The sequence below is a fragment of the Fulmarus glacialis genome, unplaced genomic scaffold (assembly GCF_000690835.1).
Source record: "Fulmarus glacialis isolate BGI_N327 unplaced genomic scaffold, ASM69083v1 scaffold3647, whole genome shotgun sequence".
NCBI lineage: Eukaryota > Metazoa > Chordata > Aves > Procellariiformes > Procellariidae > Fulmarus > Fulmarus glacialis.
Window position 1 is genome coordinate 4765 of NW_009222499.1, and position 22563 is coordinate 27327.

General features: G+C 37.0%; 1 protein-coding gene across 1 annotated transcript in view; it reads left to right on the forward strand.

Annotated features, from left to right (window-relative positions):
• Positions 1-504: 504 nt before the first annotated feature.
• The window catches only part of LOC104079421 (catenin alpha-3-like), a gene marked incomplete at its 3' end in the record, with an annotated part of 40216 nt that continues 18157 nt past the window's right edge, over positions 505-22563 (forward strand). Inside the window, exons 1-3 of the mRNA XM_009581456.1 lie at positions 505-593; positions 8918-9026; positions 16146-16338. Of these exons, the coding sequence (XP_009579751.1) occupies positions 505-593; positions 8918-9026; positions 16146-16338 (391 nt within the window). The remainder of the gene's footprint in view (positions 594-8917; positions 9027-16145; positions 16339-22563) is intronic.

Below are 22563 nucleotides of genomic sequence, written 5' to 3' on the forward strand. Positions count from 1 at the left end.
ATTTCTGAAGCTGTTTCACCAGAAATGTTGCATTAACTAAGTAGGGTTTTTCTTCTGAGCCACGTTTTGATTTGAAACTGGTTGTCTGAGTTGATAGAAGAAAATAGGGTGCCATGCAGCACCAGGAACCCCACTGGAAGAATTAATCTGCATGTCAGAGGTCTGTCCATGTATACAGGCATGGTGTGGTGGGGTTATGGTTTTGCTTAAATACTGTTTTTCTGTCCCCTGTTTTTTAGATCATGCTTTTGTAGGTGCTAGCTACCTAGCTGCTTGCCAACATCCAAAATGATGCAGTTTCTGAGAACCATTTCTCTATGCATATCTCAAAATTAATATATACTTAAGAAGTATCAATCACATACACTACCCTTAATTTTGGGGTTGTTTTGTGCGTGTCCGTAGACAACAGGGAAGAAGAATTATACTATTTGGGTCACTAGACAAAACAAGTAATGCAAACCTTTATATCAGTTTGAAAATAGTTACATAAAATGGTACGTGATGGTGAAGCACCCTGGGGTAATGCATGGGTATGAAACAACAAAATCAGTTGGCAAGAGTAGCAGCTCTACAAAGAGAAGGGAAAAACATGGATTTCTTTACCTCACTGCAACTGAGTAAGAGATAGACATTTGTTAAGCAAAACAGTATAATATAATGTTGCAATAGATAATCCTCAGCAAATAACAAAAAGGGGAAATGAGGGGATTGCATTTAAGAAAAATAAAATTTAAAAACCTTTTAGTAGCACATAATGGAATTTTTTGTTGTCTGTTTTTTTTAATGAGTTGAACAATATCCTATTTTTAGTGGAAGGTCAACTTGAACTTTATTTAAACAGAGTCTCTGGTTCCGAATAGAGATAGGAACACTTTAAAAGTGATAACAAAAAGGAGGGCTTGGAGCCAGACCTTCTTAACCTATCGTTACCAGCACAGGGTAGCCATCCATATAGGAACTGTATGCCACTTAAATAGAGAGGGATCCTTGTTCCGTGGTCAAAGTGCATGCAGTGAAAATAGCACAGAGACTCATGTGAATGGACTTTTTCTTTAAGAATTTAAAATGGGTCCAAAGAGTATTAATGAAAACCTTTTCTTTTTGAATGAAATGCTGCAATCTGATGTCATTCCACCTTCTTTTTTTGTCTTTTTTGAAGTACATGCTTTTTCAATATCTTAAATATTATAACTCCAGTTCTGAGACCAAAAAACCAGTACCTGCAAAAATGTAGCTGGAAGAAGTGTTATGAAGATAAAATTGGTAAAGCATTTCTAAACCAAGCAGGATTTTTTTGATTCTGCTGTCACCCATAATGGTGTCTCTCCACTAGAATTTCATTGATATCAGTGGAATTACTTAGTTTACTGCTAATATAGTGAGAGTATTGTCAGGTTCACAAGCTTCCATGGTTACACTTCAGTGGAGAAGATTTTCCTTGCTGTGGCTGTAGGCTCAGGATCATAAGACACACTTTTGGATAGCTGTTGGTTAAAAAGCAGAGTCTGGCATGCTAGTGCAAAGCCAAAAGTTCTGTAGCTGGTCAGGCCGTAGGATTCACACCTCTGCTGGAACGTCTCCTAGAATTCGTCAGTGTGTCGCAACTGGCTGGAAGTGTGTGCACTCATCCAAGGCAGTAATTTTGATAGTATGTTTAAGGGAGAAGACTGTATTAGCTGACCTTACTAAGAATAAGAAATACTAGTATCTGGGTAACTTTGACGTAAGTATGGAAGATGAGATTATATTCTTTAGATTTATAGTGTAAATTGTAGTTGGAAACATTTTACTCTTCTTAGCCTGTTTATTGGCCTCAGTTAAAGGTGCTCTAGTGACTAGATGGTTGTATCCGAGCACTCCATCCCTGATTCTGCCACTGGCATTCTGTGTGATCTTGAGTAAATAATTTTTCCTCTGTGATTCTATTTCCTTATGTGATATTGGAAGATGACTTCTGCTTGAAAAAGTGCTTTGATGGAATGCACTGTAGAAAAAGTAGGCCTGACTATTAAACAAGGAAAAGAGAGCATGTTCTGAATGTTATAACCCTGGGAAAAAATCTTCATTTGTTATCTCACTAGATATCAGAAAGTCTGCATAAGACAAGTTCATTGAGGTGTAATGCTGTCCCCCATCTCAAACGTTTTTTCCCATAAACCTTAATTAAAGCTTTTCATGCTGTTAGGTCAGTCATAACCTGTTCTTTGCTATGTGGATTCTCTGTTATCAGCAAGAACTAGGCTTATGCTGTGTTCTTTTCCTTGGTAGATTCATTATAAGGGATGATGTATGACACTATTTGTGCTGAGAACTATATGGAAGAACTTGATGAAAATCTTGTATTCTTGGGAATTTCAGCTGCTTTTCAGTTGTGATTGAAGTTGGCCAATGACACAGAGGGAAGTGAAAGGGAATGTAAAAAAAAAAAAAAGTGTTTGGTTTTTTTTTTCCTTTCTTTCTCTCAGCATTAAAAACTACCTTCCAGTTACTTCACTGCAAATCTACACCGAAATGCAAAGCCTGTTTAAATAAAGTAGCCTTCAGTGAATAAATGTTAATAACAGGTCTGAATCTTGCCACCCTCTTCAATTCTCCAGCTCTTCTTTCCTTTGTGGTGTCTTTGCATTAACAGACATGTTTCCTGTTACTAGTGATAAGAAGTGATAAAATCTGAGGTGGTTAGAGTGTAACCTGACAGCTTTGTGTGGAAACTTAAATAATTTGGCAGGTGCATTATAGGTTTTCCCTGGTGTTAAATGGGCCAGATCCTTCCCAGGTGTCAGAGTATTCCTCCATTCCAGGGCATGGTTTGGCCCACGAAGTACAGCAGGTCTTCAAGCAAAAAAAGTCCATGCTGTTGCATTGCAAACAGAAATAATACAGTTTAGTGTTCTGAATATCTTATTTCATCTATGAGCTCGAGGATTAAAGAAAAATGCAGCGACTGTTTTGTGGCTTCTATAGGACCTGGTTTGCAATTGCTGTACTGACTCTGTAGCAAAAGGACTAACAAATTTTATTCCCAGAGTGGTGTTAGCACTGATTGATGAAGCTGTTTAATAAATATTGAAATTAAGAACGAATAATAAACCATATTCTATTACATATTCTCAGCAATGTTTCACATCTTGGAAGTCCTCAGGTGTCCTGTCCATGTGTATCTTGTTTAAAAATACTAATCCAGACTACTTTGTTTTAATATTTTTTCTTGTCTTCCCTGTTTTTAGAAGGCAATAGGCCTGTGCATTTTATGAAATTGATAGGATAGTATCTTGTATGTCAGTGTAGAGTAACATATAATAGAAAAAAAAAAAAAACCCGAAGAAAACAAATTTGGTGCCAAGTTACTGGGTGAGAGCCTTATGAATCCCTTTGCTGTCCAGCTCAAAAGTCTGAGACTGAGTCATTGCCTCCAGACAGAAGTTGGCATACAATCAGAATTTATGTGAAAACAGTAGCTGTGCTGAAAATTACAAGAATAAGCACCAGAAGTATCAGTAATGACATTTCAAGCAATCTAATTGTTCAGAAGCTTTTTAACTTAAAATTTTTTTGATGTATTTGTGCTCTAGTATGTAGCTTTAAGGATGCCCATCCCCCTGCCACCCCTCCAGCAGCCAGTGTGTCCTGTCAGTCATCCTGAAATACACTGGAGAGCTTGTCAGGCAGTCCCTTGCAGATGCCTCAGAAGCCAAATAGTGAGCCATAGCAGTTGCACTGAAGTTCCTAACACAAGGAAATTACATAGACAGTTGCTTTAGTGCTGAATATGGACCATATATATTCTAGGATAGGTGAGTGATGTGCTATTGGCTTTCTAATGATCTAGCAGGAAATGGATTCTAAAGTTAATGTTTTCTAATTTATGCAGAATATCTTTGGCTCTGCTTTCTGACATTAATTAGTTTATCTGTGTTTGTATACAGTGTACTTATAGATTGTTTAAAAACTGCAGGTACTATGTTCACATTGTATTGCAGATGGATACAGACTTTGACTGTTTTTCCAACGTCTTTTTTTCTGACACCAAAAGACTCAGCAGTTTCAGTTTGGACACGACTGCTGAAAAGACAAAATTCTCATTATCTTAAAGTTTGTAACACTTGGTAGGAGTGTGCAGGTGGTTGCTTTTCTGGCTGTATCTTGTGACACATGCTTAACATCCTAAGTGTTGTAAGAGCTGCTGGTCTACAGTGCTGAAATTGCCTACTGTAAAGGTTAATATAACCGAGTGTGAGGTTATAGCAGCCTTTTACCAAAATATCTCGCAGTCAAGATCTCTACTGTAATTAAAGGGCATATTATACTGAAGTAGACATATGCATTTTAAAAAAATAAATGTTGGACTGTGGTTCTCATTTTCCTGAGCACCAAAATTTGTCATTGTAATTAAGATGATCTGGAAGGACAGAAGTTCACCTTCTAAGTAGAAAAATCAGAGAAAACCCCAGAATGATCTTTACTGGCTGCATATTTTTCTTTCTATCACCTATTACCCTTGCCTAAAAAAATCCTATTTAAATACTGATTAGCTAATATGGTAAATAACAGTAAGCAGAGCCTGGTAAGTTAAAAAATATATAGTCATTATTATCATTATTATTATAAAAATAATTTAAGATTTTGTAGTTTTCACTGCACTGGCTTGCAAGCTTGTTTTCATATTTTGGCTGCTTTAAGGAAGTTTCAGGAAGCATCAGAATTTTTCTTAAAAAAAAAAAAAGTCTAGAATCAGCAAGTGAGCCCTTAAGTAGGTTATTTATACCTTAGAATATAACTGAAATTTTCAGAAACAATAATTTTTGCAATTGACTTTCAGTTAATGATAAGTTATGGGCCTGACCCAAGGCTAAAAAGCTATTGTTGAGTTCAAAAGCCAGTTGAGCCAAGGCTCAATCAAAGAATAAAAATGCTTATGTTAGACAATATGCTAAGATTAAAAAGCCAAAAAACAAAAAAAACCCCAAAACAACCCAAAAACCCAGAAAAAGGGAAAGTCACAGCACATGGATTCACAGTTTTTCTAATCTGCAAAAATGGGATTGGATTTGTAACACTTGCCAAATTTGAGACTGCTCAATGGTAGGATTCTGAATCACAGTGATCTCTACTAAGAGGAAGTGACTATAATTATAACTACATTTTTATCTGCCAAATTTTAGAAAAGATCTAATCATTGTAGATGACCTGTAGTATAGGAAGTTGTGCTGTGACAATGGAGAGCAGCTCTTGCTGCAAGCAGCAAAGGTTTTCTTTCTGAATTTTGGGTAAAGCAGTTGCTAACACCCTTCTATCAAGGAATTGAGGGGAAGCCACTGTGGAGTTAAAGCATCAGTGTATCTGCAGAAAAAATAACTGAAAATCATCTAGTGATTCTTTTCAAATCTCAGTAGAAGCATGAATTGCTATCTCCATCCAGTTCTTACCTGTCCCCTTGCAAGTGATGTATGTCTTGACCAGAAAGAAATTCACAGCACAATCGATACCATCTATTTGCAACCGTTGTGATGGATTTCAAGAAGTACCCATATACTGGGAGGCTTGTGAAAATGTCAGAGATAAGGGTTGTGAACCAGCAATATCATAAAGATACTGTTTTTTAATATGAATAAAAGGCAGATTAATTGAAGTGCTGGCCAAAGATTTAGAGAACTGGTGAATTGCAGATGGTAAAAAAATAAAATAAAATAAAAAAAAAAGTCTGTCTTCTCAAGAGTGTGAAATGATGTGGTTTGATGCAATCCCAGTGAAGCTGGAGGAGAGCATCTTGTTGAATTAAAAGGCTTTTTGATTCAGAGGTGGACACAGCAGAAACAGCTTTTCAGCAGTGTGGGTGCCTCTGTGCTGTATGTTCATAGGCTGCATCAACATGCTGACAGGTAGGCACAGACCATTTTCCAACACTGCAGAGTCAACCAAAGGTGCATGCACTACTGTTTTATTATGGGAGAGGCAGTTTAAAAAGCTATTAAGTTGCAATGCAGTTTGGAATTGCTCTGAGAAGAGCAGGGATGTAAATAAGAGACATTTATGGCTTTCAGGGCAAGTTATTAGTACTGTAGGAAAGCTTACTTTAACGAGTTGAAAAGGATCTCCTGTTAATATTTGCTCTCTTTAATTCAAGAGATTGTGTGAAGGTCTGAATGTCGGTGGGAACCTGGCTTCCAGGTTACTGATAGCTCCCTTGCTAGTATTGCAAATGTCGCTGGAAATAACTATATAGCTGTAGCTATACGAAAGCTTGAATTTTAATCTACTTTGCAGACACGGAACCTTTCTGAATATTCATTGTTCAATAAAATGATACAGTTAATAGGTGTTGGTCCTTTGAGACTGCATTTTGTGCTAGACCTCTCTCTTGAGGTTTATAGGCTTTACTTACATCATTATATATTTAGCATATTTCCAAAGAATTATATGATTGAGAAATTGGTTTCTCTTTTGTTTTTGTTTCCATACATAAAGGACCAATGGTATTAACAGTAAGAATCACTATAGATAAAATAAAAAGTAAAAAAAAAAAACTTGCTTGCATGGGTACAGAGTGGGCATGAGCTGTAAGAGTAAGCTCTTTTTGCAGGGCTCAGCTCACCAAGGATGTTATGTGCACAATATAAAGAAACGAGGAGGTGTTGCACTTTCTTGATGACCTAAGTTGTAGTTGTATGAAGCCCTCTGGGTGAATGTGAATTTGTTTCTTAGTGATTCCTCCACTAAATAGCAGATGGAAAGAGCCTGCCTTATTTCTTGCTTTGTTGCATATACAGTGTATTATCAAGAATTGATAGTCTGACCATAACAAACATCCCGGGCTGGATGGACTGTTGATCTGATTCAGTAGGACATTTATTATGTTGAATGTGCTTGTAGATATTTTGAGTTTGTTGACCTTTGATGTCTTCTGTCTCTTGTGGTTCTCTTTGGTCTGAAATTCTGAAAACATTAGATAAGCAAAGTTTGGAAACAAAATATTTTGCCTTCTGGGAGAATGCCCTAACCACCAGCCTCTGCAACTATGCTGTGTTTTCAGACTGTTTTGTTCTGAGCTCAGTGAGTAAGTAAGTATTTTACATTGAGTAGAACAGAACCAGTGGAAGATGCCAAGCCATCCATCTCAAAGCACTTTGTAACAGCTGCAATGAGGCTTTGTGAATAAGAGGTGTGGTCTGCACACCTGCATAGCTACAACTTCATCTCGTGAGGGAGGATACGTAACAATTTGAGCTAGCAGAAGGGCTGCAGTCCTTTTCCTGAGTAGGAGCCACCATTTGTTTCTGAAGCAGTGAGTGAGGAGGGGGCTCAGTTGCCTTCAAACAGAAGGATAAATTAAACTGGAGTATTTCAAAACCGTGGGCGTATCCTACCTACCGATTCATTGGAGAGAAAGAGAACCACTGACACTGGTGGTTTTGAGAGTCTCAAATTTTATTTCCTTGGGGTTTGTTACAAGTATCTAAAAGTTAAATGTGTAAAATATGGCCAAATAATTTGCACTGACATTTCTAGAGTTCTCCTTCTATTATTAATTTTCATGGAAGGAAAAGTGTAATTCTGGTCACTCTGATCTCAAGTTTTTGTTCTCTTTATCTTTGACTTGGAATTAAAATTGAAAAATCAGTTCTTTATGTATGCTATCACTTGACTGTATGCAGCTGAATCTATGGGAATCTTAGGGCTCTGACTAGTATAGCTTGTAATAAAAGAATAAACTTGGTACTTGTATAACCTTTACTAAGAATGGCAAAACCCTAAATCACCTTTAGCCTTAATTCTTTAATTATCATTCATATTATCTTTGCTTGCAAGTGAAATGTGGAAAACTATTCTGTGATAAACAATTTGGATTCATTTCTACACAACTTGCTATAGAAACCCTAAACCTACTGTGTTGTATTAAATCAATGCTAGGTTCACCGGAAGGTGACAATATATCTCTTTAGCCTGCACAATTGCAGTACCTTATTACTTTATTATACAGCAGCAATGGTTGTAATAAGTCCTGCTTAAAAATGACAGATATCCATTATTTTTGTGTTTGAAGTCTTTATTGGCTAAAAAGGCTTTGCTGAGCTATGTTTTATGGGAAGTTAAGCTACTGGAAAATTTAAAATGTCTTTTATTTTGGGACAATAATCAGTTGCATTCCTACTAAAGCACAGTTATAATTCTTTCTTGGCACACACACATTTTACTGCGGCTAAAGGCCTGAACTGTGGCCCAGTGAACTCAGTGAAAACCCTTAAATTAACATCAGTGGACTTTGGATCAAGCTCCTAATGAATGATTTATTCACTTTAAAGACCTTACTTAGCTTTACTTCCATCTTACTGACTTCAGTAATAGGCTTTCTTGACATTTAGAAAATATTTGTTATTACAGGGTATAAAATAACTAAATGTTTCACTTTCTCTTGCTATTAATTGCCAGGACTTTTACAGGCTGCTGTATATATTTTTGTTCTTACAGTGTTTATTATGACCACTGTAATTTGGCACATGGAATAAGATACAGGTATTGTGCACATGGTATTAATGTTTTTGTTTTGTGATAAATTCAATAATGTAATATATATTTTTTTGCTTTAAAGCTCCTTTTTATTGACTACCAGAGAACTTACATTCAAAGGTCTTACAATGCAATTATCCTTGTGTATTTTTTTAATACATGGTCAATTTAGAAATCTGGAAGAGAAGACAAGGAATTATATGTACTTTAAATCTATTATTTTACAGTTTATGCAAGTATCTGCATATTTAGAAATGAGGAATCAGAAAAATTCATTTTATCTCTTGAAATCGTAAGCCTGTTATGGAACCAAGTCTGTACTCCCATAGACAGTCTCTGGGGTGTGAGGGGCAATGAGACTTGTGGTCGTGACTAATCATTGCTTATTGCAATTTTTTGTTTTGTACCTAGGTGAAATGTCAACAAACGTGCCGAGCATTAAACTGAAAATTGATCCTCGGGATCTGCAGATCCAGACGTTTACAGTGGAGAAATTATTGGAACCATTGATAATTCAGGTATTTTAGGACTGCAGAAAATAAATCGGATAACCATAGAGGGAAGGGAATAAGGCTGAAGAACTTTGGCTAAGGACACTATTATAAAAGGCATACCCATAGCTCTTCTGTACTTGTAGTTTATTCTGGCTCAGAAACTGTTCAGGGGATCTGTCTTCTTCCAGATTTGGTCATTCATTTAGTCACTTCCATTTTTGCAAATGCCACACAGTGTATCATAGCAAATGTTGCATGTTCTAGCTAATCTCTTGTATTACCTAGTGGATGTTTAAATGTAGAATATGCTGCAAATGGATTTCCAACACATGAAAAGTTTCATATTGTAAGTAGTGGACAGAGTGGAAAAGAAGAGCCTTGAAATCTGTAGGTAAGTTTCTTTATCTGAATTTTGAAAAGAATTGCATTTTGTTGCATTTTAGAAGACATGCGCTGAGTACAGTGCAAGTGTTGCATATTGTATAAACCTATTTTAGTGCTTTTCCTTCCAACTAAAGAAAACGTGGACTGAGGGATTTACAAAAATGCTTTCAGGTCTGTTGGTAAAATTTTCTTTTTAGGAGGAGAAATTTTACTGCATATTCCAGTTCTATTTCAAGTATTCACTGGTTAAATATGCAGTGCTTAGTGTGTTAATGATTCTCTCATTATCTCTATATTTGGCATGGATTAGAAATGTCTTTTTTTAATACAATGGAAAGGACCTGAAGACCTGACCTCATTTTGCAAATAATGCGTATAACTAAGAAAGTGTTAAAAGACCTCTGTAGCAGTATGTTACAGGGTGAAGAACAGAAGGGACATCTTCTATTTTGAAACTCAAGCTATTTTGAATTTTCTCCTCATTGTACTTAAAACTAAGATGTTGGGGTACTGCATTTAGTCAATTACACATAGCACAAGGATGCCAGCTTATCACTGTCCTTCAGCCTTGCCAAGATGATGTAGATCAAACTACTTGTCACAGGTGTACACTGCTTATTTAGTATTTTTTGCCTGGTGCTTGGGGGTGCGTTTACATGGCAGTCACAGCTCTGGCTGCAGTTTATGTAGGTTCAGAAAGGTGTGACTTCATTCAGACTTTTCTTTCACTTGCTGATGTACAAAGAATACTTTGTTGTTTTTCAGGTTGTGAAGATGGTCAGGTATAACGGCTATGAAGTAGTTTCAGTGGTTGGTTGATTAAGATCTTTCCAAGCTCTTTGAGTAATGCCTCTTACAAGACAATAACTTTTTGTTACATAGGTTATGTTAACAATCAACAAACAAAACTGATACTGGGAGGATGACCGTTGGTAAATAGAGCAAAGCCAGATTGAATACTGTTCTCTGGCTGTTATTCTATTTATATACATGTAAGAATTGGGGGTGTACAGCTTATTAAAAAAAGGTAAGGACATATCTACCAAGTTTTCTATTACTTCCATTTTTTTAATTTGCAACTTTTCTATTTTTAAAAAAGAGATAAATAAAATTATTTTAAGACTGAAACAATTATTATTGTACTTGGACAGATATTAAAGGAAAAAAATACTTTTTGTCGTACAACTCATGGGCTTCATTTGACTGCACTCGGTCACTTAGGTACATGGTAAATTTTGTTATTCCAGGAATGCACTTCTTTTCACACACACTGCTCTGATGACATCTTTCCTTCTTCGTCCTGGGAGCCAGTCCTTTGCATGCTGTTTCCCTGGGCTTGCCAAAGGGTGGTGACCAGATACAGGGGAACAGTGAGATTATAATTAAAGAGGCAGCACATAATGATTGGAGGGAAGAAGAATACAGAGATGAAAGATGAGGACAATATGTTGTTACATTTATTTGGACTTTCATATTGGAAAAGTACTTTATTTATCCCAGAAGTGCTGTGTGTGCTCTAAAAGCTAGGAAAAATGAAGAGGTGCTGATCGTGATTTATAATGGTTCTAGGGAAAATTGCTTTTAAAAATCAGTTATGGCATTGAAATAAGTTTCTCTTTAACAAATAAAGTTGTATTTTCCCCATTTGAAACTTTTGCCTATCCCTAACTCATCCAGTTTCTTTTATTCATTTTTCATTATCATCTTTGAAATTTCTTTTCATATTTTTGACTTGATCTTCTTTTCCTCCCTTACTTATTTGTCCCTTCTGGAAGATTCTTTTCTTCAGGAAGTAACCTTTTCTTTTTATCATTACTTCATTTCCAGCTGTAATTAACTGAGCTACTTCTCACTCCTTTTGTCTGCCTTTATTTGTTTATTTTTGCCTGGGTGTGATTGACGGTGTATAAAACCTCAGTTAACAGTTCAGTGGTTTGTGGGAAGTTGGCAAGCTGGAGCATCATATGTGGATGGATTATAAAATTAGTTTCAGAGTAGTAGGAATAGATGTCTTGATAAGACTGTGTTTTAAAACCTTCTCTTGTATACCAGTAGGTCAGACTATGCTCAGGCAGCTGCAACACTGTGGGTATTTTTAGAGGAGATGAAGAAATGTAAATTTTGGCCTGAGTTTTACAGGATCAAAGAAATCTGACAAAACAAAGAAATACAGTTCCAGAACAAAACAAAGAAACCATCTAATTTTTTTTTTTTAAAAAAACCTGTTCTCGAGCATCTTTAAAAAGCTTGAGTCTGTTAAAAATGGAAATGCTTTGGTTCAAAGAGAATATGATTTTGGCTGTCTTTTTCCCCCTCTCAACCTTAGTGCTTTGTTTGTTTCATAACCGAACTGTGGAAGGGAAACTTGGATTTCGAGTGGGAAGGAGACAGAAAAAATGTTGAAAATGCAAAAGCAGCATTAAAACTAATACTCAATGAAGGATGATTGAGATGCTGGAAAGGCAATACATGAAAACTGCTCTATGATTAGAAAGAGAATCAGACCAGTCACAGATAAAAATGAATAGTATTATGCTCTGGCCTGATTCACTTAGCCACTGCTGCTTTGAACACAGTTTAACTTTATTTTGAGATTTATGTTATAATTTATTGATTTAATAGTCTTGTAATGCTCTGATAGGAAAGAGGCAGTGGAAGTGTTTGAGCTTCTCTGAAGTCTGTCCTAGCCGGTTATGCTAAGCGTTAGAGCAATCATTAGGTTAACAGCATCAATATGGGAGAAAAGGAAGGCAAAACCAGCCTATGTGGCGGTAACTTTGCAAATGACTTTGCTAGATTCTCTCTCTTCCCTGCAGTCTGCAACTGGCAGTGGTGATCACTTTGAAACTGTGAAAACAGTATGACACATTGTTTTGTGTAAAACCCTCTCTGACTTGGCGACTTCTCCATTCTTGGAATAAAACAATGCCCCTAAATTACTATGTTTGGGGGATTGCAGGGGCAGCAGTCTGATTGCATTTCCCTCTTTGCATCCCAAACAGTGGCCTGACCCAGGGTGGTAGGTTCAAATAGTGCTATGCAGGGCTCTGCAGAGATAGAAACTCGTATGTTGGAAGTGGCATAACTGTGTTAGTGTAATTCTGTGTCCAGCCTTATAAACTGTACTCTCATGGGGATGTACTACTAGCTGCACTCTGTTTTCTATGTATTGCAAAAAAGTTTCTTTAATCCTGTCCAATTGCCCCCTCACCAGAAGGGGTTCTCTTTGTCTGTGGCCTTCATTTTATTTCATTCCAGGTGCTTTCAGGACATCAGTTTTGAAAGGAAGGCTTTTAGGTAAGGTTCTCTGTCAATGCATCTGGCACATTAAAATTGATAGTTGTCAAAATTGACATCATTCAGCTTACAGCTGCCTTGATGTAAATTGGGTACATGCTCAGACAAACAATCTTTCCTTAATTCTGGGCTTTTATTAGAGATGCACTCTGTCATGGAGCAGTTAGTGTGAAGGAATCAGTAGATCATAAAGCATTTTCAATTGCATAGCTGATGTCTAATATTTGTCATGCTTGTGCTATGTTTAATCACAAAATATAACAATTAATGTAATGGAAAATACCCTCTTGTTTTATCTCGTCCTCGGAGACTGAAGTCTGTTTAATCTCTTTGCCATATTATGTAATGATTACAGTTATGGCTAGGTATAAATTTGCTTCTGTAGCGAACTATTATAAGATTTTTTTTTTTTCCTTTTGAATTTACATACAAGTAAAAGTTTTGAAAGATATGACTTGATAAGTTTCATATAGCTTCATTAATTCATGCAGGAAGCACTTCATAACTGCCTTTGCTCTGCAGTCATTGCGAGTTTTATAAGCTGTACATTTGCCACTTATTTGGATATTATATCTAAAGCTCTCTGTATGTATTTGTGTATAGACACGCACACTTAATATAGATGTTGTGTGTGTGTGTATGTATACATGACAAATATTTGTAAGAGCTTTTCCTTGCCAAACCTTTTGTCTTCCATCTATTTATATTTTATACATACATACAAGCTAAGGAAAGTTTATGGCTGCAAGCGATAGGCAAGTTTTACAGAATATGTAGAAACATCCATGTCCCTTGCATCACTGATGAAAAATAGGCATGTTGAAAGGCATTTATTCTCACCTGTCATCCACACCAACAAAAGTTTGCTCACACAGAAAACATACACTGTTGGTTTTAGTTATATATGTGGTGAGTTTACTTTATGCACACTGAAAGTGATTAAACGGTATTTATTTGTATGGGCAATACTTTGTCATCCTCAAACATTGACTTGGATTTGAAATAGTGAGCAGGGATTCTGCTGTTGTCATTAGATCACTGAGTTCTTGTCTGTTTTTTTCAAATGTCTAGGGATTGCAGTTATACTGAACTAAATTTTAAACAAAAAAGAATGTTTTATGATTGATGCTTTAAAATACTTTTATATTAATATCAAAGGTGAACCAAATCTTTTGATACTCAAGGTACCAAGACATTGTTTCCTTAACTACTGCAATATTAAAAGATTGTCTGTAAAGGCTGGCAGGAACTGAATATAGCATTGGAAGAACTGCTGCACAGTTCCTTAAGAATTCAGTATTTGGGACAAATACATGACAAAAAATCCCGCCCCTTCAGCCTAATAAGTAATGGCAATAAAAGGCAACAACAACATGACTCAGCTTTGCAGCTGTGATGGCAGATGGGCTTGAAAAACTCATTTAAAAAAACCTTGTGCCTCTAGCAAAATGCTGTTAGTCCTCCCAGAGATACAAAATACCCTCTTGACAATGATTTCCATTGAATGCTGGGAGACATGCTGTATATGGCAGTAAGAAGGTGTTACTAACTGGGAAAGGCAACCAGGCATAACCAGGATTAATGGGGATCTGTTTTTCTTTTTTCTTGTAATGATACCACTTTGATTGTGTATTCTGCCACTACAGTACAAGCTGTGTTGTTAATGGATCAAAAGGGCACACTATATTAGCTACTGTGTAATTCAATTATTTCTGTGTAGGATCTGCATAAACTTTTTGCATTCAACATTGGGATTCTGTGTTAGAGAATTCAGAGTAGTTTTTCTGTATTCCTTAATCTCCATGAGCCAAGAACTACCTATTAAATTTTAACTTGTATTTGAGATCAGAAGCTGCCTCTGGTATTTCCCGACAGTGACGCTGAAGATGAAGGGTCTTACAGTCAAGAGTTTTCACTTGCAGGAATGATTATTTTTTCATATTTTTCCATTTGTTTTGTTTCCTTTCCTCTTCCTCCAAAACATATGAATGAATAGTACATAGAATAGTATTTTACATAAAAAGGAGACTCTTAAAAATATGATCATTGAAAATGCATTAAGTTCTCTAGAAATAATGTAATAGGGTTTGTAAAAATAAAAGATGGTAAGATTCTTATTCCAGTGTAAGCTCTACCAGCTGGCTGACTTATGTGCAATGAATAATTTCATTTACTTTCTTTGAGCCACAGTTAGAAAAATACCCAAGCCCTCTTTAACAATCTGAGCCAGAGTTATTTATGTTGCTGTCTCCCTTGTGACATGCCAAAGCAGTCGATGTCAAGTGGCTGGTCTTCCTTTTTCCCCAAAAATTCCACATGAATGATATAGAGGCCAGGGTTTTTTTTCTTTCAAAGATGTCTTTATAGAAATGCTTCCCAGGGGATATTTCATGAAAAGCACGGAAGTGTGTGAATTCATGAACGAGGTCTAAAGGTGAGTTAGGGCATAGGTGGCACGCTTCTCATTATATACCTGTGAATGGAGCCCTTTTCCATAGACCAGCTCAAACCACAAGCTGTACTGCAGCCATTAGCTAAGTTTGCCTGCTGGTCTGAGAAATTCATACACAGCTTTTGCTTTGCTTATACAGTATTGTTGATGATTGGAATGCCATTTAATAAAATGAAGCAATTATATACATACAAAATGCGTTCAAATGTGAGCTCCAAGACTAGATTTGTACTTAACGTTACATTGTCCATGTTCTGGCACAGAGAACAGAATAGGAGGAGGATTAAAAAAACATCAGTGAACTTAATGACAATAAAGTATGTTTTAAAATATCTATATAACACTTTTCTTTTAAAATCTTTTAGGATTCTTTCCTTAGTGTGACAGCTCAAGCAATGCCTTAGAGAATAGTCTGTTAGAAACAATCTGTTGGAGTGTGGAGGCTGTGCTCAGATGATGAGGAATGTGGAGTGGGATGCTATATAAAAATAAGTTCTTTATGGATGTTGAAATGCATTGTTAAAAAATGTAATTTGGACAAAGCTGCAGTAAATCTACCAGACAACTTGGGAGATTTAAGCTGGAAGTGTGGGAAGATTCAGTCTGATTATAATTCCTGTCTTGGCTGAAGCCTCCTTAGATAGCATTAGTAATTTTTTTTTTTTTTTTTATTACGAGGAAATTTTAAAATAAGCAGTGTCAGGAGTTTGCATCAGGGTTAACATGACAGTGAGATTTCTATTGACTTTACTTTGATCATACAGAAAGAAGAATACAAAGATGAGGCATATTAAGTAAAACTATCTGACAAATTTGATTCAATAGTTTTGCCCATTCTCAGTATGTATGCTGAGGTTACCCGTCTCTCTCTAAAGCAGGAGGAATCTCATTGCTTATTCTCAACTATATTAATTTGATTTTTTTTTTTTTTTTTAAATTTGAGAACAATATAAATTCACTCATTATAGAATTTACACCACTATTGTCTTTTTTGTTTCTTTTAAATATAGGTTACAACACTAGTGAACTGTCCACAGAATCCTTCCAGTAAGAAAAAGGGCCGATCCAAAAGAGCTCGTGTCTTGCTAGCTTCTGTGGAAGAAGCCACTTGGAATCTGTTGGACAAGGGGGAAAAAATTGCCAAGGAAGCAATTGTGTTTAAAGAGGAACTTCATGCAGCACTTGCTGATGTCCGGAAAGAGAGTAAGTATATGACAAATAATTTGAGCACCACAAGAAATTAGTTTAACCATTTAACACTGGTATCAAAATGAAGCTAGGATATCCATCAGAAATATGTTTTGATGTGAAAATATCTGAACTTTGAGTTGTCTAGTTGTATGTTCTCAGATACCACTTATAACAAGGTAAAGTGTGCAAGCTGGGCCCCGTTGTGGAAAAACACTTATGTCAGTGGAAGTTTTGTTGTTTTGTTTTGTTTTTTTTAATGAAGACAGGATGCCCCTTATTAATTTTAGTGGCTTTTAAGCAAAAGTTTAAATTAATGCATGCTTTAATGCCTTTCTTGAAAAGAACTGTTTATCTGAATCTGGGATTAAGGCCTTTTAGTTAAAAATTTAAAAACAGAAATCTTCCCTCTTTTGTGCAGTAGTAAGGACTTAATTTGAGAAGGTGTAATAGTCCCGTTTGGAGGTATGTTTTGAGACTTCAGTAGGAGGGAGATGGATTCTTTAACCGACTGCAAGAGTCATCCCCTCATGATAGAGCAGCTCGTCTTTGGTGAGTTTTACCATATTCCATTTCCTCATGACCTATCTCCCCATTTCCAGCCAGACTCCCAGAATAGGACTAGATTTTATCATCTGCTGAGAATGGTGTATTAGCCACTTTTTTTCAGGCTCTTTGTTGCTTTGTTGATTTTTACTCTCCCCATGGATAATCAGGGCCTACTGGGTGAATATGAAGGCCAGGCTCAAATAGTAATAAGCCGGATGACAGACATCCAAAATGTGTTCCTGCAGAAATCAGCCTTGAAAATCGATTCAGGAGAAGGTTTCAGAAGAAAAAGGGGACAGAAGGGTAATGCTTTTAATGCCTGGTCATTTGAGGATTATGTCCTTTCATCAGTGCTCCGTAAACTTGTAAACAAATGGTTCCCAAGGGTTGCCTGGAATCAGATTAAGAGGGGCTGATGAAAGCCTTCCCATAAAAGTGGGAGCAGACAAGCAAAGAACAATGGTCTGTACCATAAAGTTATTGTCAGGCCATGTTATTGAATGAGCTAGCAACCAGGCTTGGTTTTATCAAGGGGCAAAGCGGGCTTCAGTTGCCTTTTCACTACTGAGCAGTGTGGTGTATGTTCTTATGCCGTGTGACAGCCTGAAGGACTGTGTGTTAGCCATTTGCATCAGGTCTTTATATCACCCTGCTTTTTTTTTTTTTTGTCTTCTTCCATGTGCAGCTGGGATGGTTTCTGAGTCTCTGGTGTTGTTCAGGGTAGTGATTACTAGCTATTGGCTTCCTCTGGATCCAGAGGTGGCTGCATTTTAGTTTGATATATGCATATGGTGTCTGAGATACCTTAAGGTCCTTTGTGATTAAAAGCGTTATGACCAACAAATATCATTGTTATCTGTCACACTGATCAGCTGAGGCTTTTAAAAAAAATCATTCATTTTGGAGTACTCTTAAAATGCTAGCCCATCCATTCCAGGCTGATAACATAAGACAAGAATAAAATACGTAGTTCTATATTGATTTTTATACATAGATAATATAAAAATATTTCACATTTTCAATTTATTTATTGATTCTCAGCCAAGACCAGAGATAGCTACAAAAATAAATAATACATAAAGTAGATTATATACACCTCATACATTTTAAAAGAAAGCTAAGTCCATGTTATCACCTATCGTTATGCAATGACAAATTGAGTGTTCACAGCTGATCTTCCTCCAAGGATTTGCCAAACTGCACAAGTCAATTTTTAAGAAGTTGGTGAGCAGTTGTAAAATAAATAGCAGTTTGTTAATTTTGCAGATATTTTTAGTCCTTTGAAGCTATGTATTATTTTTAATTTGTGGTGTGCCACATCATATGTAACTTTATTGCCTGTTATTCAGATCACATTCTGCTGCTGTTAAATGTCTCATGTTATTTACTTCAAGCTGTTTGAAAGGATGTGGGTCATAAATTCTGGTAAACTGTGCTTGCATGCCATGCATGTCATAGAATACAGTATTTAATTTTCTGTGGACATTTTTTTCTGTGGTGGCTGGCAGGTATTTTTATTAATATGCTCTTAAATTATGAAGTTTTGCATGTGGCTACAGCTTGTATTTACTGTATAGTGGAATTTTGAAACAATGCTCTAGATGATTTCACTCGGATGTGAACCAAACTATCAGTCCCAGAGTTGCACACCAACATCTGGAAAGAATAAATACTCTCTCACCTCTTCTCTTGTTTTAGCTTGTGTCACTCACTGAGCTTGTTGAGTTGAAGACTGTGACATGAGAATTAAACACTTACTTCTTTTGAATGTGAATTGCCAGTGTGAAAATGCTGCTTTGTTACTTTTGGAGCTCATTAATAGGGGTTCCTTTTAGAGGAGTGATAGACTTTTTTCAAGCTACTGCTGCTAATCATGTTCATAATAATGTTTTGGGGAATAAAGGGGCAAATTAGTAGGATAAAAGTGAACAGTGGAGATAAATAGAAGATTTGTTGTGTTTAATTCGTGTGATGCATTAGTGACTCATCTAATGTCTTCAGAAATGGGGGGATGGGTATGGCTTTACTGGCAACAGTTTGGTCTGGAAAGACACTGTCAGTAGATGAAGTTTTGGTCTCTCAAATTCAGTTGAGTTCTGTTAGTGACATCTGAAAGAAAGTGTTACTATAACGAATAGTAGGCATGTTCCCTGGTTGAATCTAGTTTCTGCTTCCTTTTGACATCTGTGAAGTTTTACTGAAGATTTATAGTCTTGGAGCTGATCATTTTAATACAAAGATCCTCCGCATTTTTCTTAGAGTTTCCTCTTGAGAAAGTACTTTTTAAGGCCTGTCTCTATCCACATCTTGATTCACCTTCTTCTGGAACTCTACTAAATAAGTCACCAGGCAGGCCTGTGGGTGGTGGACTATGTGCATCACCCAGAAATCCACTAGCCTAGTAACTGAAGAACTTCCATGTTTTCCTGTTGATCTGGTTTGGTGAAGCTTTGTTAAAGGGCACTCATGTACACATTTTTATTCTAAAATAGTGTAATAAACCCAAACATAAGTATTTTGAAAAATTCTCACTGCCAGACATCATATATACAGCATTTCAAAAAATTGCCTTCTGACTCAAAACATGCTGTGAGTTAACGGTAAAATAACTGACCCCTATATAAAGGAATAAGAAGCATTGTTCAACCATGAATGCTTCTGACACTAAACATCAGACTACAATTAATGTCCTCATTCTGATATTTAATCAATTTTAAGACAAAACAGTGATGTAGTTTATGTGGGGAAACATTATCTTAGGAATTTGCATTAAATTCTAGCATTATACTTAGGATAATGATTTTTTGCATTTACGTCAAGGTGTGATCACTTATAGTTTTCAAACTGTTGTACAGGCATAGCTAAAATGTTTGGTATTTATTGCCATTGCTTACTGACTATATATGGTCAGAAACACAACAGTTGTTGTTGGTGTTGTTTCTATCTACTGCAGTGTCGGTGTTTCATGTGTTTAGCTGTTATCATGCTCAAGTGTGTTCCTAGATAAACCTTTCATCACACATAACAGTGAACTGAAAGCAAGGTACTTGCTGGAGTTACATTTTGAGCCTTCAGTTACTCTTTAAAAGGAACTTAGAAAAAATAATTTGATATCCTGAAAGTCCGTATTTAATGTCTTTTGACATTAAACAGAGGAGGCAAGACCTCGATGGCATGGAAGAAACTACCATTCACTGGCAAGAAATGAGGAGTGTACTGTAAGGATATTTACTAAAGGAAGGGGATAGTGATCTCTTGTATTATACTATGTTCTTATTTGGCCCCCCCCAAAATCTTAAAAATGAGCTTAGCTTTCTTATTCTACATTAAGAGGTGCATGTGTATGCTCTGCGTCTAAGGGACTGTCATTCTGGGAGACAGAATTCAGATATCCAAGTGGCTTAAAATAATCTGTGCTGTACACCCTTTTCATCAAACCAAGAACAGATCCCTTGCAGAAAAGCTTCTGACATCACCATCACTGGATCAGGTGTCCCTGAGTGGGAAAGGGGGAATGAAGAGATGGGTGTAAGGCACAAAGGGTGTGTGTGGTGGCTCTGATTACACTTTAGGAAGAACTTTAAGAGATGTGGAAGTGGAACTTCCTGGTAGGCAGCGGTGAAATAGTTGCAATGCAACAGAATACAGTGGTATCCGAGTGGGGTAAGAGACTGTGTGGCAGGAGAAAAATGTCCTGTAACATCTACAGAAAGCTATTGTGAGAATCTGAGTTATCATGGTGTTGTATATTAGGAACATGCAGGAGGTATCAGTCTGCTTTGCCCTGACACTGATAGCGTCGCTTCCAGCTGGCTGGCTGAAGCAGAATCCTTTATTTGCTGTAGCAGATGGAGATGATATTTGTGGGAGCAGAACAGGTGATTATACTAGTGACTAGTATTGTTTAATCTCTTGTTTTTAGAAAGGGTAGGTTGTCTTGTGCTCTGATGTGACATTGACTCCCAACCTTCGCTGGTGCTGATTCTGTTTATGTGTTAGTTCATGCCTTGAGCTTGCAAATACTAGTGTAAATCAGAGCTTATAAGTTTTCTATTATTGGTATAAGCTGTTGATTTTTCCCTCTCAAGTTTGAGACTAGGATGTTGGAAATCCTCTCTTTTTACTGGCTCTGATACCTCCCTCCCTGCCTTTGTCAGTGGATTCCCTTTGACAACTGTGTTTCTCTGGAACTGTAAATCCACCAGCCTCAAAGGGTGCGGTTCACAGGAGTGGGTGACAGGACTTTCTTGGCAACAATATCTTCTCATGGGAGGACAGAAGAATGGCATAAAATTCACTGCGTCCATGTGGATTTCACACTGCTGCAGTTAAAAATAAAAAATGAGTGGAGCAAGCCAGATGTAAAAAATAGAAGAGAGAAATGTGATGCTTAGATAGGATTTAGTAGGAGAAAGAAAATCTATTCAAAGAAGTAAAAGAAGAAAGCATAATTCTGATGGTCTTGCCTAAAACAATAAAGAATATTTAGCTGTTGCCTGAATGATCTTCAACACTGTCTCTGAGGGGTGCTCACCGACTGCAGTTAGTGGTATTACTGCAAGTATCTGTATAGACAGATTGCCTGCCATCAGCTAGCAGCCCAGCAGAAGCGTGTACCTTTTGTCAGCTATTTGCCAAAGGCAAATTTGCCAACAGGCTTACAGCTGACTTGTTTATAAAGGAATTTTCATGTAAGTTTTTGGATGTTTTTAGTGCTGGATAAAGTGCATGGATCCTCCAACTTTTTAAAAAATTACCTGTGGCTGAACTGTGTTTTTTACCTTTCCTTATGCCCGAGCATAGATTTTTGTAAGCACGTGCATAAGTAGCGGTCATTTGACAATAGCCGTCAGTAGCTGATCAGCTAATGGTAGTAACACCATTTACTTTGGGAGTCATCTATCTGTGTGTGCTGAATAGAGTCTTGGAAGTATCTGCCTTCCAATAATTATGTTGTTATGATATATCCTGGCTTTGGTTCTTTGAATTGCTTCTCATTTGAATGTCTAAAATAATTGAAATACTATGAATTCTCCCATCTTTCTGCTTCCCTATTTGTGCCACTAAAAGGGCACTGTCTTTCACGTTTCATTGTCCGTGACAAATGCAATTATGGAAGAATATCCACTTGACGGGAATTACAATAAAATGGATGAAATTGCATCGAACTCCCATGCTGCCTACTGCATTTTAAGAAAGTTCTAACATCATGTTGTTGTTGGAGCTGTCATTTTCTGCTGCTTGTGCTCATAGCTCCTATCTGCGTAGACTGCATCTCATAGCTCTGTTTTAGGGACATGATTTTATATTTGTTCATCTGGCCATCCCAGCTTATGTCCAACTCATTTCTAAGGGGTTGGTCATATTTCAGATCCTTCTGGCTTGTCTTTGCTTACACGCTCACAGACTCACAGAATGGTTGAGGTTGGAAGGGACCTCTGGAGGTCATCTGGTCCAACCCCCCAGCTTAGGCAGGTCCACCAGTCTGCCTAGGACCATGTCCAGTCAGCTTTTGAATATCTCCAAGGGTGGAGACTCCACAACCTTCCTGGTCAGTCCTGTGCCAAGTCAGTCTCTCACAGTGAGAAAAATGTTTTCTGCGGTTTAGATGGGTACCCGCTGTGTGTTGGTTTGTGCCCGTTGCCTCTGGACCTGTCACTGGGCACCACTAAAAAGAGTCTGGCTCCATTG